This window comes from Lactuca saligna, chromosome 6 (genome assembly GCF_052625555.1).
Source record: "Lactuca saligna cultivar CGN05327 chromosome 6, ASM5262555v1, whole genome shotgun sequence".
Taxonomy (NCBI): Eukaryota; Viridiplantae; Streptophyta; class Magnoliopsida; order Asterales; family Asteraceae; genus Lactuca; species Lactuca saligna.
Genome location: NC_136422.1, coordinates 35,890,273 through 35,904,953, shown reverse-complemented (window position 1 = coordinate 35,904,953; position 14,681 = coordinate 35,890,273). Strand labels below are relative to the sequence as shown.

At 40.4% G+C, this 14,681-nt stretch overlaps 1 protein-coding gene across 1 annotated transcript; it reads right to left on the bottom strand.

The window, feature by feature from the left end:
• Positions 1 to 4,916: 4,916 nt before the first annotated feature.
• Positions 4,917 to 5,963, bottom strand: LOC145002449 (uncharacterized). Its single transcript, XM_078961721.1, has 2 exons — positions 5,772 to 5,963; positions 4,917 to 5,660 (listed from the first exon to the last, which is right to left on the bottom strand). Exons 1-2 carry the CDS (start codon positions 5,961 to 5,963, stop codon positions 4,917 to 4,919), a joined length of 936 nt encoding a protein of 311 aa, XP_078817847.1.
• Positions 5,964 to 14,681: the final 8,718 nt, after the last annotated feature.

The following is a 14,681-nucleotide window of genomic DNA, read 5'->3' as shown; positions in this document are numbered from 1 at the left end:
CTCCATTCTCAAAATACAATAGGGCGGTGAGGGTGGTAAGCGCGAACATATTAAAACCCGACCTCATTAGGAATCAAAGAGACCTCCTTAAACCCCTACATCTGAATGGGTGAGCCTAGTCATGGTAAGATTGATAATGTCAATATTTAAAATATACGAGGGTGCATGTTGTAACTTTCTTATACATATAATAGATACAATTCATAAGGGGTAATTTGAAAACTCTTTAAATTTAGTTTTCTATTATAAATTCTAATTAATTTCTAGGATGCAATGTAATAATTAATAATTCACGAGAGGTTAATATTCAAATTTATAAATCACTATTATAAACAATAGTAAATATTTAAATTCACTATTTAAATTATAAATAAATATTTCAATTTAAATAATCACAATAAAATATTATTTATCAATTTTCTTGATTTAAAAGATTTTAAATTTGGTATTTATCTATATTTAACAAACATTAAAATTTGAAAAATGAAAAAAAAAAAATGGAAACCCTAATATGCCAAGCTTACATCGTGAGCATCATGCACTCACGTCATGAACTCTGATTGTAGGTTTATCAATTACAAATTTTTCAATGTTCCTTATTTCATTCAATTTCAAACAATTATTTTCAAAAAATATGGGTCTATGGTAAAGGTACTCATGAACCAATGGCTCTGATATCACTGTTAGGTTTTCTACGCATCAAATACACTCTAAACTAGGTAGTGGAATAATCAAAATTACGATATACCTAAGTGTAATAGAAATCTATGGATCTATGTTTTCATGCTAGTTACATCTACCCTATGAAACATAAAAACATAAAGAATAAAAACATACCTCTTATGTAGCCCTTGATCTCCATGCTTGAGATCTTGATACTCCATGAAGTTGCTTAGGTGAGAGGACCCAAACCAGAATCTCTCTAATGGTATCACATCCAATCACACCAAAGAGTGGAATAAAATAAGTAGGAGAGGAGTCAATTTCACACACCCTAAGAAGGTTAGAAATCGTCCCTAAGAAGGGGAGGAAGAAGGATTAGCGAAACTTCAAGCCAAAGTGCAAGGAAGAATGAAATTCATAAGGCGTTATTTATAGCCTTGGATCCTTTCCTAGGTTTTGTACTCCTTCCCATGTGGGATGGGAGTTCAACCACGAAATTCACTCCTTTTTCCATGTGGGATGGAGTGATTTTCATCCAACCCTAACTCCATAAGTGTTCTAGAACATTTATTATTAACCAACTATCGATTAAATGAATATTCCACTAGTGAGTTTAATAATAGATACAATATAACGTTATGCCATATATATACTTCAATATGGTAGAAGAAAAGAGGAAAAATGAACAACAAAGGCATATGTGGATCATGTGACAAATTTTCCATATCAATCAATGATTTGATTCAAAGATATACAATCAATGAGACATAACAATCTCCATACTTGATATACATCAATAAATCTTTGGCCCAAATGGCACAAAAGACATACACTTTCTGATTAAACTTTTTGGTAGATTTTAGGATTTTAGCCCTATCCAACCTTCTACCAATGTCATAGGGGTAGAAGTCATTCTCTTACAAGACATGCCCTACACTACCAGAGGCTACATACCAATACCACTGTGATACTAGTCCTTTCACTGATCACATGGTCAAGGGTACAAATTTTGCTACCATAATAGCATGAAATAATAACACAAGATAATAACCTGGAAAAAGCACATAGCACATATAACACATAACATACAATTTTTTCTATATATTGAACTCACTGTGAATTAACTGGAGGTTAAAATAGTAATTTGAATAGTGATTTGTTACTATAATTAACTTTCTTCGATGAAAACTAGGAGCTTTATTGAAAACTGGGCCTTGCGAGGGTTGAGCTTCAAACTGAAAAGATAAATTTATCGGGGTCTTCGGACACTTCAGGATGTTCTTCGGGTGTTGGGTATGATCTCGAGGCTTCGGGGGAAGTTGGAATGGCTTAAAATGGGTTTAGAGGTGAAAAGTGTGAAATTTGGTAACATTAGCCGGGAGGATTTGCACCTCCCTTTATATAGGGGAGGCTTCAGATAGAGGAGAGAAGAACGTGGCAGCAGCGAAGTGAGGCAGGTGGCGGGTGCGAGAGCGAGACACGTGGCAGACAGTTGGCTTCGTACATGCCACGGATGTGACTCGTTTCAGAATTCGGTTGGACCGTGCATCGAATGAGTCATCAGGTCGGACACGGGGCAATTCGCATGCGAGCGTGACGTGGCCGAACCCTAGCCATGCAAAATTTCTCTGTTTTCGACATTCTTTATATGCACGCGCAGGTGAAATTATGTTCTACAACTTTTGTTTAGACGTCGTCAGCTAATTTTGAATTTATTATTATTATTATACTTTTAACAGGTCGAGACAGGAAAAGTCCGTTAAAAATTCAAAAATTCTTCATCTCATATCTGTTTTCATCTGTCTTTTTACCGTTATACTACTATTGACGAGAGTTTGGATTCTCGTTTTGATTGCATCGGCTAAAACTCACTCCATCTTTATTTCAAGTTTTTAGTTGTCTACTACTATTCTGAAACTTAGAAATTCCTCATACAAAGTCAGATTTGGACATTCTTTTTATGAAAATTATCGGTATAACGAGTACTACGACTTTCATTTAGATCACTAAGGCTAAAAAGTAGTTTATCGAAAACTTACTTTTTACGCTAAATAGTGTTTGCTGGTTTTGTCGCGGATCTTCGATTGCTCATAACTTCTTCGTTATAACTCGGATTTCGATGAGGTTTTCGACTAAATGTTTCTAACGAAATTATCTTTAACTTTCAATAATAAAATTTTACTTATTAAATTTCAATATTTGATATTTGATTAGAATCTCATAAGACTTATAAAATTTTCCGAGTGATTTTAAACATACTTGTACTTCATTTTTAGTAAAACCATCTGTTAGAACTCAACGCTCAATATCATATAGTATTTCATAATATTATTTATTTTTAAACTACAAAACATGATAACTGAATGTGTATGTTACAAAATGGGTCTTTTAAAGCAAAATGGAGAGGTCTAATCATAGAAGCATAAAGTTTGGAACTTTATACCTTTTGGAGCTTCTTGAGCACAAGCTAACTTCCGATCTACAAGCTTGTTCTCTTCCTGCAACTCTTTGATGCAATGATTTCCTCTTCAAGCACTCAAGAACACACAAATGAGCTTAATCACACAAAAGGTAATGCTAGAGTTTGGGAAAGACGAGTTTGATCTGTGGAGGCTGAGGTAAGAGGGGTATTAGTGCTCATTATGTTGCTTATATAGGCACCAAATCCTAAATATTAGGTTTTCACCTAGACATTAGTACGCCCAGCGTACACAAGTGTATGCCCAACGTACTAAGGTGGGCCTAAATACACTTAGCATACTCGTATGTACGTGCAGTGTACTCCCTTTTGGCCCAAGTTTGCAAACTTGGTCCTTAAACTTATCTTGGCTCTTCACTTCCAACGCCAATGACTATAAATGACAAGGAAAAGATAGAAGAGGCTTCAGGAATACCTGCCAAATCTCAGGATGTTACAAAGTGTGACATCTCCATTTTTCACGACCAGAAAAGACCGATTTCATTTATGCTTTTATAAAAAAATTAAAGTAATCTTTCAAAGAAAAGTGATGCGAAATTTGTTCCCAAAACAAAATATAATAAACTTTTAACAAAGCATTTCTTAAATAAATGCATTTGCATTACATTACAAAGCCTAGGATGTCGCCGTCAATGCACATCAAAAGCATAGACAAAACATCATGGGCCACAAAAAAAATTGGCCTCGAAACATCATAGGCCCCTTCAACATTCTATTCATTTTCTATAAATCCTTAATCTTTCGTCGGATCAACCAACTATGCTTTTGCCACTACCTGTAATACAAGAAACTGAGTGGGTAAGGCTAGGGAGCCTGGTGAGCATATAGGGATTTCAACCCATAATAAATAAGTTTATTCTTGTTTTCATCAAATCATTAACCCAATTACCCGTTCCCATTATCCTCACTTTACGCCCCTAAAGCATCTATTAAAAGGGACCTAGCCTAAGGATTTCTTTTTTCAGGGTGACAACAGTGCTTAGGGGATTCCTCAACAATATACATCTCACAAAAGACAATCATGGGGGGGATGAAGTACATCTTCAAAAACAGCTGCAGATTGCGAGCCTGCTAGCGTTCCCGTTGACTTCCTAGTAAAGTCCATGGTCATCATCTATACTTTGCTAGATGATTGGATCACCTTAAACATCATAACCATCGTGGCCTTTCATCATTTTATCACACATCATCTACATCTACCCATGTTCTACCCAACATATTTGTAAATATAAAATACATACACAGTCCGGATCTGAAAAACAAAGTTTACATATTTCATCCAGCATAGCTTTCCAAGCATAAAATACATATACAGTCTAGATCTGAAGAAAAAGTTTAGATCTGAGATTAGAAAGTGTAGATCTAAACGAAAAAGTTTCATATCTGAAAGAAAAGGTTTATATCTGAAAGATGAAGTTTAGATCTGAAGAGAAAGAAGTATAGATCTCTCAGACTGGAAGGAGTAGGAAGGAAGGTTCCCTCACTTTTGGTAGGCCATACCCTTCTTTCCCTCACTCTCCTTTCCCTCACCTAAAAGCCAAGGAGTTGGAGGGAAGACCTTCCCTCACTTTTTTTTTTATTTTAAATAAAATTAATTTTTTTTGTTATGAATTATAATTTTTAAATTAATACTAAACATAAAAATTAATTAAAAATAAAAAGCATTTCATTAATTTAAATAAAACTTACATTAAACCTAAATTATAATAAATAAATAAATAAAAGTAGAAAAAAACACACTCATAAACTAAAAATCAAACAAAGCACCAACGACCTACGGAAAATATTTTCTCAGAATTTTTTCCTTCTTCTTCATTACGAGCTCAAGAGCCGGTCCCGAGAGATGATCGACGTTTTCCATCAAAAACTTCATGCCTTCCATTTCTTGTCTCTCCACCCGCTCCATTTTCCTTGTTTCTTCTTTTTCTTTATCGAAAGCCAAACGTTTGGAGAAATTTAGATTATATCGATCAAACGACGATGTTATCTTCCGCATTTCGTCAATGTCCACGCTGAAATCAAATGCACTCGAAGTAGTACCTTTTCCCTTTCTCTTCACTTTGTCCCTACCCATTGGGCGTTCAATTTCTTCTAGCTCGAGTTCATCGTCCTGATTTAAATCTTGACCGACCCGAGCATCGGAGGAGGTTGCGTAACCACTAGAGCCCGTTTTCGTGCGCTCTGATTGTTGGACTCCAAAAATAAAATCCCGCTCATATTTTTTCCACCTAGGACTTCGGACCAATAATTTCCAACAATCGTGCCACTTGAATGGTTTTCCGACTTCCTCAAGGTAAAACTGCAACGCTTCGTGAAGTATTTCTTCGTCCCCTTGGCCGCTTTTTCGTTCAGTTTTTAGGTTGTTGTACAACCCGTTAATTTTTGAAACCCCCCTTGCTATTTCTCGAAACTTCGAGTTAAATTGATGTTTAGTACGGTAGTCGTCACATTTTCCTAGCTCCTCTCGAAATCGTTCTAAAATGTGAAACCAAAAATGTTCTCCCGGTTGTGCGTTTCCCTAAATCGAATCTTCAGAAATATCAACCCAAGCTTTGACCAAAACTAGCTCTTCGTATGGAACCTATAGTGTCGGCTTTTGTCTTCCCGGTTGTGTGACACCCTCGCGCACTTGTTTTTTCCCTTTATGTCTTCGTGGTGGTGGTGGTTGAGTTTCGGGAACCATGTCTTCTTCTTCCGTGTTATCCGATTCATCGACAATTTGGTGGCGGTGATGGGTTTGGGTTTGAGTTTCAGTTTGAGTTTGGGGTTGAAGTTGATTTGACGATTGTTGATCCGGAAACACAACAAAGTTTGAAAACATTTGCGACGGAACATTTGTAACTTGCATCGGGTAATATTGGCCAACATTTTGGTATTGGAATTGTAGTGGTGATTGAATGGGAACATCGAGTTGGGGGCAGTAAACTCCTTGCTAGGATGAATCGATAGCAAAAATGTTGCGATGAGGGATGTTTATACTCGAACCATGGTTTTTTTCTGTCGATCGGAACTTGGGGTTTGTTTGCTGGGATTCTTTTTTCTTTTGTTGATATAAAGTAGAGAGTATAGAGAATAGTTTATATGTTTAAAAGTTATGTGTATCTATTTATAATAGTTGTAAAAGGATAAAAAAAATACAAAGTAGCCGTTACAGCCACAAGAAAAAAAAATAATAAAAAAAATCACTTTTTTATCGTTAACCAACGATATTTTTTCAAAAACAAATTAAATGGGCCAATCACAGCAGGAGAGAGAGAGAGAGAGCGGGAGAGGCTCCCCTCTCCGTTTCCCGCACACACCTTACCCGCGTCGATGGTGCGGTGTTCCACCGGGCGGGAAGGGTCCCGTCATCCACTCCGTCCGGCCTCATCCAGCACACATCTCAGATAAACAAAGAACACACACACAGATATATATATATATATATATATATACACACACACACACACACACGATCTCATATAGCACGTTATTTATATAAAATACTACAAATCTATGTGTAAGATGAAAGTGACTATACACTCACATGATAAGGGGTGATTCAGACAACACTTTGCTTCTTAAAACAATCTTCTTTGATGAAACCGGGAGGTTTTCTTGAAAACCAGGCTCTGCACGGGCAGAGTTTCAAACTGAAAAACTCTTTTTCTTGAAGACTCCGGCTCTCCGAGGCTTTCTTCTAGAGCTAGAAAGATTCCCTAGGCTTAGTGGGTATTAGGATAGGCTAGAGAGAGAGAGAGAGGAGAGAGTGAAACAGAGTGGAAAATGTGAAATAATGGGCTGCACCTCGCACCCTCATATAGGCGTGAGGCCTCGGAGTTCGCTTGGCGTAGTTCCAAGTACGCGGGGCATACAGTGAAATCGTACAACACGTGTCCGAGATGCGGTGGGGCTACGTGGCTGCTTCCAGACCGCATAAAAATTCAAAACGCAGGGCGTATGGTCCTCGTACACTAGGCATACTTCGGACGTGAGGCGTCCTTCGGACTATGCGGGGCCTAGCCTCGCATCAAACTTCACAACTTTCCATCCCGACTTCTAAAATTCGTAACTTTCGCGTACAAGCTTCGTTTTCACGTTCTTTATATCCACGCGTAGGTGAGACCGTACTCTACAACTTTTGTTTAGATTCCGTTGGCTAATTTTGACTCTACAATTAAAGTTATATTTTTAACAGGTCGGGACAATAAAGTCCGTTAAAAATTCATAACTTATTCATCCGACGTCCGTTTTCGTCTGTCTTTTAACCGTTGAACTACTATTAATGAGAATCTCAATTCTCTTTTAGGTTGTGTCGGTCAAAAATGGATCGATCTAACATTCGAACTCCGGGCTGTGCACTGCTGATCCGTAACTTGGAAAAAAATCATAACCATCTTATACGAAGTCAAATTTGGGCGTTCTTTTTATGAACGCTCTTGGTTTAATGGACACTAAGACCTTCATTTAGATCACTAAGGCTAAGAAGTCATCTATCAAAAATTCACCATTTACGTCGCGTAGTGTCGTGCCGGTTCAGTCGCGAAATTTCGACGGGCCATAACTTCTTCGTTATAACTCGGATTTCGGCATTCTTTATATATCTGGAATCCTAGTCACCACCACTACAAATTCCTTAATCGATATGGGGTTTATCTCACACTTTATTTTTTATGCTTATTTTTATCCTTTATCTATTATTTTATTATAAACAAGTATAAAACACACAAATTCACATACTACTCAAATAATTCTTCTTTATTTCTTCAAAGTGGTTTACAATGGTTGACCTAGAATATTACATCATCATTAATGCTTAGCCCATAAACATGGTGTTACAAGGTGCAAAAAATTAGGGTTTCATCCTAGCAGCCCTACTCATCGAGTAGGTTTCTTAAAACTCTCTTCCCTTCTAATACCTACTCGACTAGTTTGGGGCTACCAACTCGTCGAGTTGCTTTATAAAAATGAATAAATTATTATTTAAATGCATATCAGGAACTAGGCATTACAATCCCCCCCCCCCCCACTGGTCTTAGACTTCATCCATGAAGCCCGTTGCATTGGGAAACAACTTCGGGTGCTCCCTCATCTCCTACTCGGGCTCCCAAGTCCACTCCGAGCCCTTGCGATGCTACCACTACACCTTTACTAGCTCCACCCTCTTGTTCCTCAACTCCTTCGTCTTCTTGTCGAGAATATCTATCGGTCTCTCGATGTAATTCAGGTTGTCATCATCCTGAATATCCTCTAAAGGCACAACCGTTGAGTCATAGACTAAGCACTTCCATAGCTGGGAAACATGGAAAGTGTTGTGGATCTGGATGAGCTCTGTTGGAAGATCCAAATGGTAAGCAACCTGGACCACCCGAGCTAAAACATTGTACGGTCTGATGTTTCTGGGGCCTAGTTTGCCCTACTTCCTGAACCAGATGACACCTTTCCAAGGCGACACCTTCAGGAGGACCATGTCACCCACCTAAAACTCCAAGTCTGAACGTCACTTGTCGGCATAGCTTTTCTGTCGACTCTGAGTAGTATGGAGCCTACTCCGAACCTACTTGATCCTCTCAGTAGTCATGAGTACTACCTCAGTATTCCCAATGACTCTCTGACTGACCTTGCCCCAATAGATTGGGGTCCTATACTTCCTCCCATAGAGCATCTTGAAGGGAGGTCAGTTTATGTTGGTATGGTAGCTATTGTCATACAAAAATTCCGCTAACAGAATACAAGTGCCCAACTGCCACCGAAATCCAAAACACATGTGTGCAGCATGTCCTCAAGATTCTGAATCGTCCTCTCACTCTGCCCATCTGTCTAAGGGTAGAAAGTGGTGCAGAAGTGGAGAGGAGTACCCGTCTCCTAATGAAACTGCTTCCAAAATCTAGAAGTGAAACGAACATCCTAGTCTGACACAATCGAAACAGGCACTCCATGTTGTGTCGTTACCTCACGTATGTAGATCTCAGCCAGCTTCTCAGCCGATATACTCTCCTGGATCGGGTATAAGTGAGCACTCTTGGTCAATCGATCCACGTTGACCCATATCGAATCTACTCTACATGGGGTCATGGGAAGCTTCGTGATGAAGTCCATAGTGATATCTTCTCTGCAAGTCAAGCACCGCTCTACGTACTATGCTATGTTCCGCTTCATGCAGGGCCACCAGTAATTAGAGCGAAGATCCCGATACATCTTCGTCTCCCTTGGATGGATGGAGAACCTCGACTTGTGGGCCTCATCCATCAGAACATGGTGTACTCCACCCCAGTACGGAACCCATACCCTCCCATGCAAGGTCAACAACCCACGACTGTCATAATCAAATGGGGCCACCTAGCCTATGATCCACTCGCACTTATGGCGCTCCTCCTTCAATCCCTCGACCTGCGCCTCCCGTATCTGCTCTAGGAATGGAGTAATCAGTTTCACCCTCAGACATATGTCTCGAATCAGGGCCTCAACTGCCTTGCAGCTCAGGGCATCGGCCACCACATTTTCCTTGCCTAGGTGGTAAAGGATCTCACATTCATAGTCCTTCACCACATCTAACCACCGACGATTCCTCATGTTCAGATTCGACTGATCCATGAGGTACCTCAAGCTCTTGTGGTCTGTGTAGATGGTACAACAAACCCCATAGAGGTAATGTCGCCAAATATTGAGGGTGAAAACCATAGCCCCCAACTCTAAATCATGTGTCGGATAGTTTTCCTCGTGAGGCTTCAACTACCTCAAAGCATAAACTATCACGTGACCTCGTTGCATCAAAACCGCACCCATGTCTGTCATCGAAGCATCACAGTAAACCACGAAGTCATCGAAGCCCTCTGGAAAAGTCAGAATCGGTGACTCGCATAACCGCTGTCTGAGAGTCTCAAAGGTTGCATGTTGCTCAGGCCCCCAGCGGAATGTCACCGACTTCTTGGTCAGTCGGGTCAAAGGAACAGTAATCTTGGAGAAATCTTGAATGAATCTTCAATAGTAACCCGCTAGACCAAGAAAACTCCAAATCTCAGTTGGATACCTCGGAACCACCCACTGCATCATGGCCTTTATCTTGGCCGGATTGACCAAATTACCCTTATGGATGAAAAGGTACCCTAGAAACCGCACCTCGCACAACCAGAACTCACACTTGGATAAATTTGTGAAAAGTTTCTCCTTCCTCAGAGTCTTCAGCACCTCCCTCAGGTGCTCATCATGTTGCTCCTGAGTCTTGGAGTAAACCAAGATATCATCGATTAAGACTATGGCAGACTGGTTTAGCATCGTTCTGCACACGCAGTTCATGAGGTCCATGAACATGGCAGAAGTGTTGGTGAGCCCAAACGGCATTACCTCGAACTCATAATGACCATAGCAGGTCCTAAAATTTGTCTTCTACACATCGTTGTCTCTGACTCTCATCTGGTGATAACCTGATCGCAAATAAATCTTTGAGAACCAACATACACCCTATAGTCGGTTAAACAAATCATCAATCCTCGGGAGGGGATAATGGTTCTCCATCGTTACCTTATTCAGCTCTGGGTAGTGTATATAGATGCAATGTGACCCGCCCTTCTTGTTCACAAACAGGATCAAGGCTCCCCATGGCGAACTACTCGGCCTAATAAATCTCTTTTCTAACAGCTCTTGTAGTTGTGTAGACAACTCCTGCATCTTAGGAGGAGCCAACCGATATGATGCCTTGGCTATTGGAGCCGCACCAGAGACTAGTTCAATCTTGAATTCAACCTGTCTCTCTGGAAGTATCCGAGGCAAATCCTCTGGGAATACGTCCGGTACTCTCGTATGATCTGTACATCATTCACTTTCGCCTTACCCTTATCATGGGTATCCATAACATTGGTGACACAACCTGTGCAACCATGCTGAAGGTAGAGCCTCGCTCTCGCTGCTGAACATAGGTTCGGTCAACCCTGCAGCCTCTCGCCCTAAATCACTAACCCTCCCCCACTAGGAGTCCAAACTCTCACTAGCTACTGCTCGCAGTCGATCATTGTCCCACTAGGGCTCAACCATCCCATACCAACTATAACCTTATTCCCTCACATGTGAATAGGGAGTAGATCCATAGAAAACTGCTCATCAAACAACTACAATGTACATCCTCTATAAACCCTCGCAACGTGAATGGTCCTATCATCTGTTATCTCTACATCTAGTGGACAATCCAACTCCCCTAGAGCTCCCACAAACCACATGCGGAGCGTAATCGACACATAAGATCAGGTAGCCAATGAATCAAATATTACAAGAGTTGATATACCGTTCACTAAGAACGATCCTATAACAAAACACATAAACATAAGCAATAATAAATATAAATAAAGAGATAAGGAGAAGATACATACCTATCACCACATCGGGAGCCGTACATGCCTCCTCTGTTGTCAACTGAAAGGCCCTGCTCTTCGCCATAGGTGCCTCTGCCCGGCCCTGACGGCCATCTGTAATCCTCAATGTAGCAAGAGCGGCTGCCGCCACCTGTCCTGCTGCTGCTAAACTCGGGCATTGGGATCGGTTGTATCCTCTCTGATTAAACTGAAAGCAAATTAGATATGATACTATCGTGGTGGTGGTGGTAGCTATACAATCTTTTCTCACATGTCCAGTTCGGCTGCACTTAAAGCAGCCATAACTCCATTCCTTGCACGTCCCCTCGTGCAACTTGCCGCATTTACCACAACAGCTGCAGCCCTGCTGGCTCCTAGATCTGTGGTCTGACACCTACGGCTTCTTTCCCGCACTCCCTGATTGAACTCCCTCTGGCTTCCTCCTCTTCTCCATCTCCAAATCCAACTCTATCTATCTATCTATCTATCTATCTATCTATTTCTCTCACTCACTCTCTCTCTCTCTCTCTCTCTCCCTAGCAATCATGTCTTCTAGTGTCTTGCAGCTGGATCGGCTCACAAACTGGTGAATATCACTCTGAAACATCTTATGATATCGGGCATTCTTCATCTCCTCGTCCGCCACGTACTGCGGAACAAGAAGGGCTCTTTCCGTGAACATAGTGGTGATCTCAGTCACCATCTTAGTCGTCTGCTGGAGATCCTAGAACTCCCAAGAAAACTATTGCACCTCTATTATATGTGAAAACTCAGCTCTGAACCTAGCTGAGAAGTCACTCCAGGTCATAGTGTCAAGGGCAGTGTCACGATAACATGCTTAACCTCCTCCAACCAGTCGCGCACCCTATCCTTCAAGAGACAGGAAGCAAGTCAGACCTTGTCCCCCTCAGGACATTTGTTGGTACGGAAAGTGTTGGCGACATCATCCAACCATCTGGTGCTAGCAATGGGGTCCCGAGCCCCATGATAGTCGAGAGCTCCGCAAGCTTTGAACTCCCTAAATGTCAGCGTGCACGACCCCATCATGGCCACCACCTCGGTGCGGAAAGCACTTAGCCTCTTATCTAAAAGCTCCAAGATACCCTCCTTGATCGTATCGAAGATCACATGAGTCTTGTCTAAAATATTGTGCATGACCTCAGACAAAATGAACTCTCTCGTTTGCTCGTCGAGCTGCCCGGCTCCAGAGCCCGAGCCAGATCCTTCACCGATGCCTGAACTGCCGACTGGTCTAGTGCGTGGTATCACCATACTAAAAAAACACACCATAAAAAACATCATAAATTTCATCATATCTCGAGGGATCACATATACTACAAGTTTCCTAGATTCATCTCAACCTTCATTGATTTGAGTATAGATCCTCTGCTTTTAGTAGTACGGGCCGATACTACTTTCAACATCTATCCGTACTTTCCTCAAGAACTGCCTTTACTCCACCAAGTCCCTTCTACTACTACTGCTTCACACGCTAATCTCATCCTATGCTTGCCCTAGGGTAATCACCAACTCACTCTCCGCCATCAGCTGCATAAGAACTCCATGTTATCTCCTCCTAACTAGCTCACGAATACCATTACATATCACTAAGACTTGATAATTCTGTGAATGACAGGTCCTACCCTACAACAGTTAGACTTAAACGAGACCTGCGAAATAAGGCTAAAGCTAACCTTCTAAAATTAGTTAGTCCTCGCAATATGTAACTTAGCGTATTCGTTTACTAGTTAGTAAAAGATAACTAGAACTCCTAAAAGCACAAAGCAAACAGCGTTCGAGCATTGAGTAAACATAATCAAGCATATCCTAATTAGGCCATCATACCATTGATTAATCAGTACTAGCATGTAGTTCATAAAGCTCATACATATATAACAGGCACATAAGGCATCCTTCCTAGATACTTAGCGCTAATCTAGCATGCAGTTCTCATAAACATATCATAACTTAAACTTGTATGGGTAATTTGGGAGTACTTACTTGAGCTCAGATGATTTCATGCACCACACCCTTTTTCTCTTTTAAAAATCCTTTTTTGTAAAAATGGTTTTCTTTTTTAAAATCTTTATACCAAGTCCTTAGTTTGAGTCCAGACACACCCGAGAATGTGCCTGAATCCCTAAAACAAAGGCTCTAATACCAACTTGAAACATCCCAAAAATACAGTCAAAAAATTTCATTTTAAATCATTAATGAAACCATAAATATCATTCATCATATCATAATCATGACTTGTGTATCTCAAAAATATCATAAACATCAGTCAACATATCAAAATCATATATCAAGTCATCAGAGTAACTCATCCAAGGCTAAACGATGTGGTGTGTTCCATGCAGTCATCCCGAGATCTTCCCCTTACTAGTGTAAGTACCTAAAACTAAAACTCAAAAATGTAACCACGAAGCTTTGTGAGTCTCCCCAAACTACCACATACCATACACGTAATCACATAAACACATAACACATAACTTCGACCTACCCCACTACATCGGGCCCCGCCCAGCATCAGACCGAAGTCCAGCATCGGGCCCCGCCCAACATTAGATCAAAATCTGGCATCGGGTCATGCCTGGTATCGAGCAAAGCTCGGAATACATAAGCATATCAACAAATACATATGAACATAAACACAAAACTAAACATATAAACATTCCTCGGGCCCCGTCCGACATCGGACCGAAATCCAGAAGTATATAAACATTCATTGGGATTGCCCCAGAATCGGACCGAAGTCTGGAACATACAAATAGAAACATGCAAGAATCACAAAGACATCAAGCATACAAACAGTCCACGGACTTGCCCCGACATCGGACTGAAGTCCGGGAACATATAAATTTACATCGGGCATAGGCCGGCATCGGACCTTTGTCCAGAAAATGCTAACATACATAAATGAGTCAGCATTAGTGCCTTTTGTTGGATTAGTGTCTAAGTCCATAACTATTTTGATATGTACTTGACCCGATGGTGCATGGTCCTTTTGGGTTGCCTTCACCAAAGCAACTTGATAGGATGAATTATGGAGAGAAAGGATTAAATATGATTTATTAATATATTATGAGAATAATATATTAAAGGAGAAATCATATTGTTTAATTAATATTAGTCAAGAATTAATTAGTAATTAGTTTTGTGACTAAAAGAGATTAATTAAACTTAAGGGGCTGGAATTGTAATTATAAGATAAT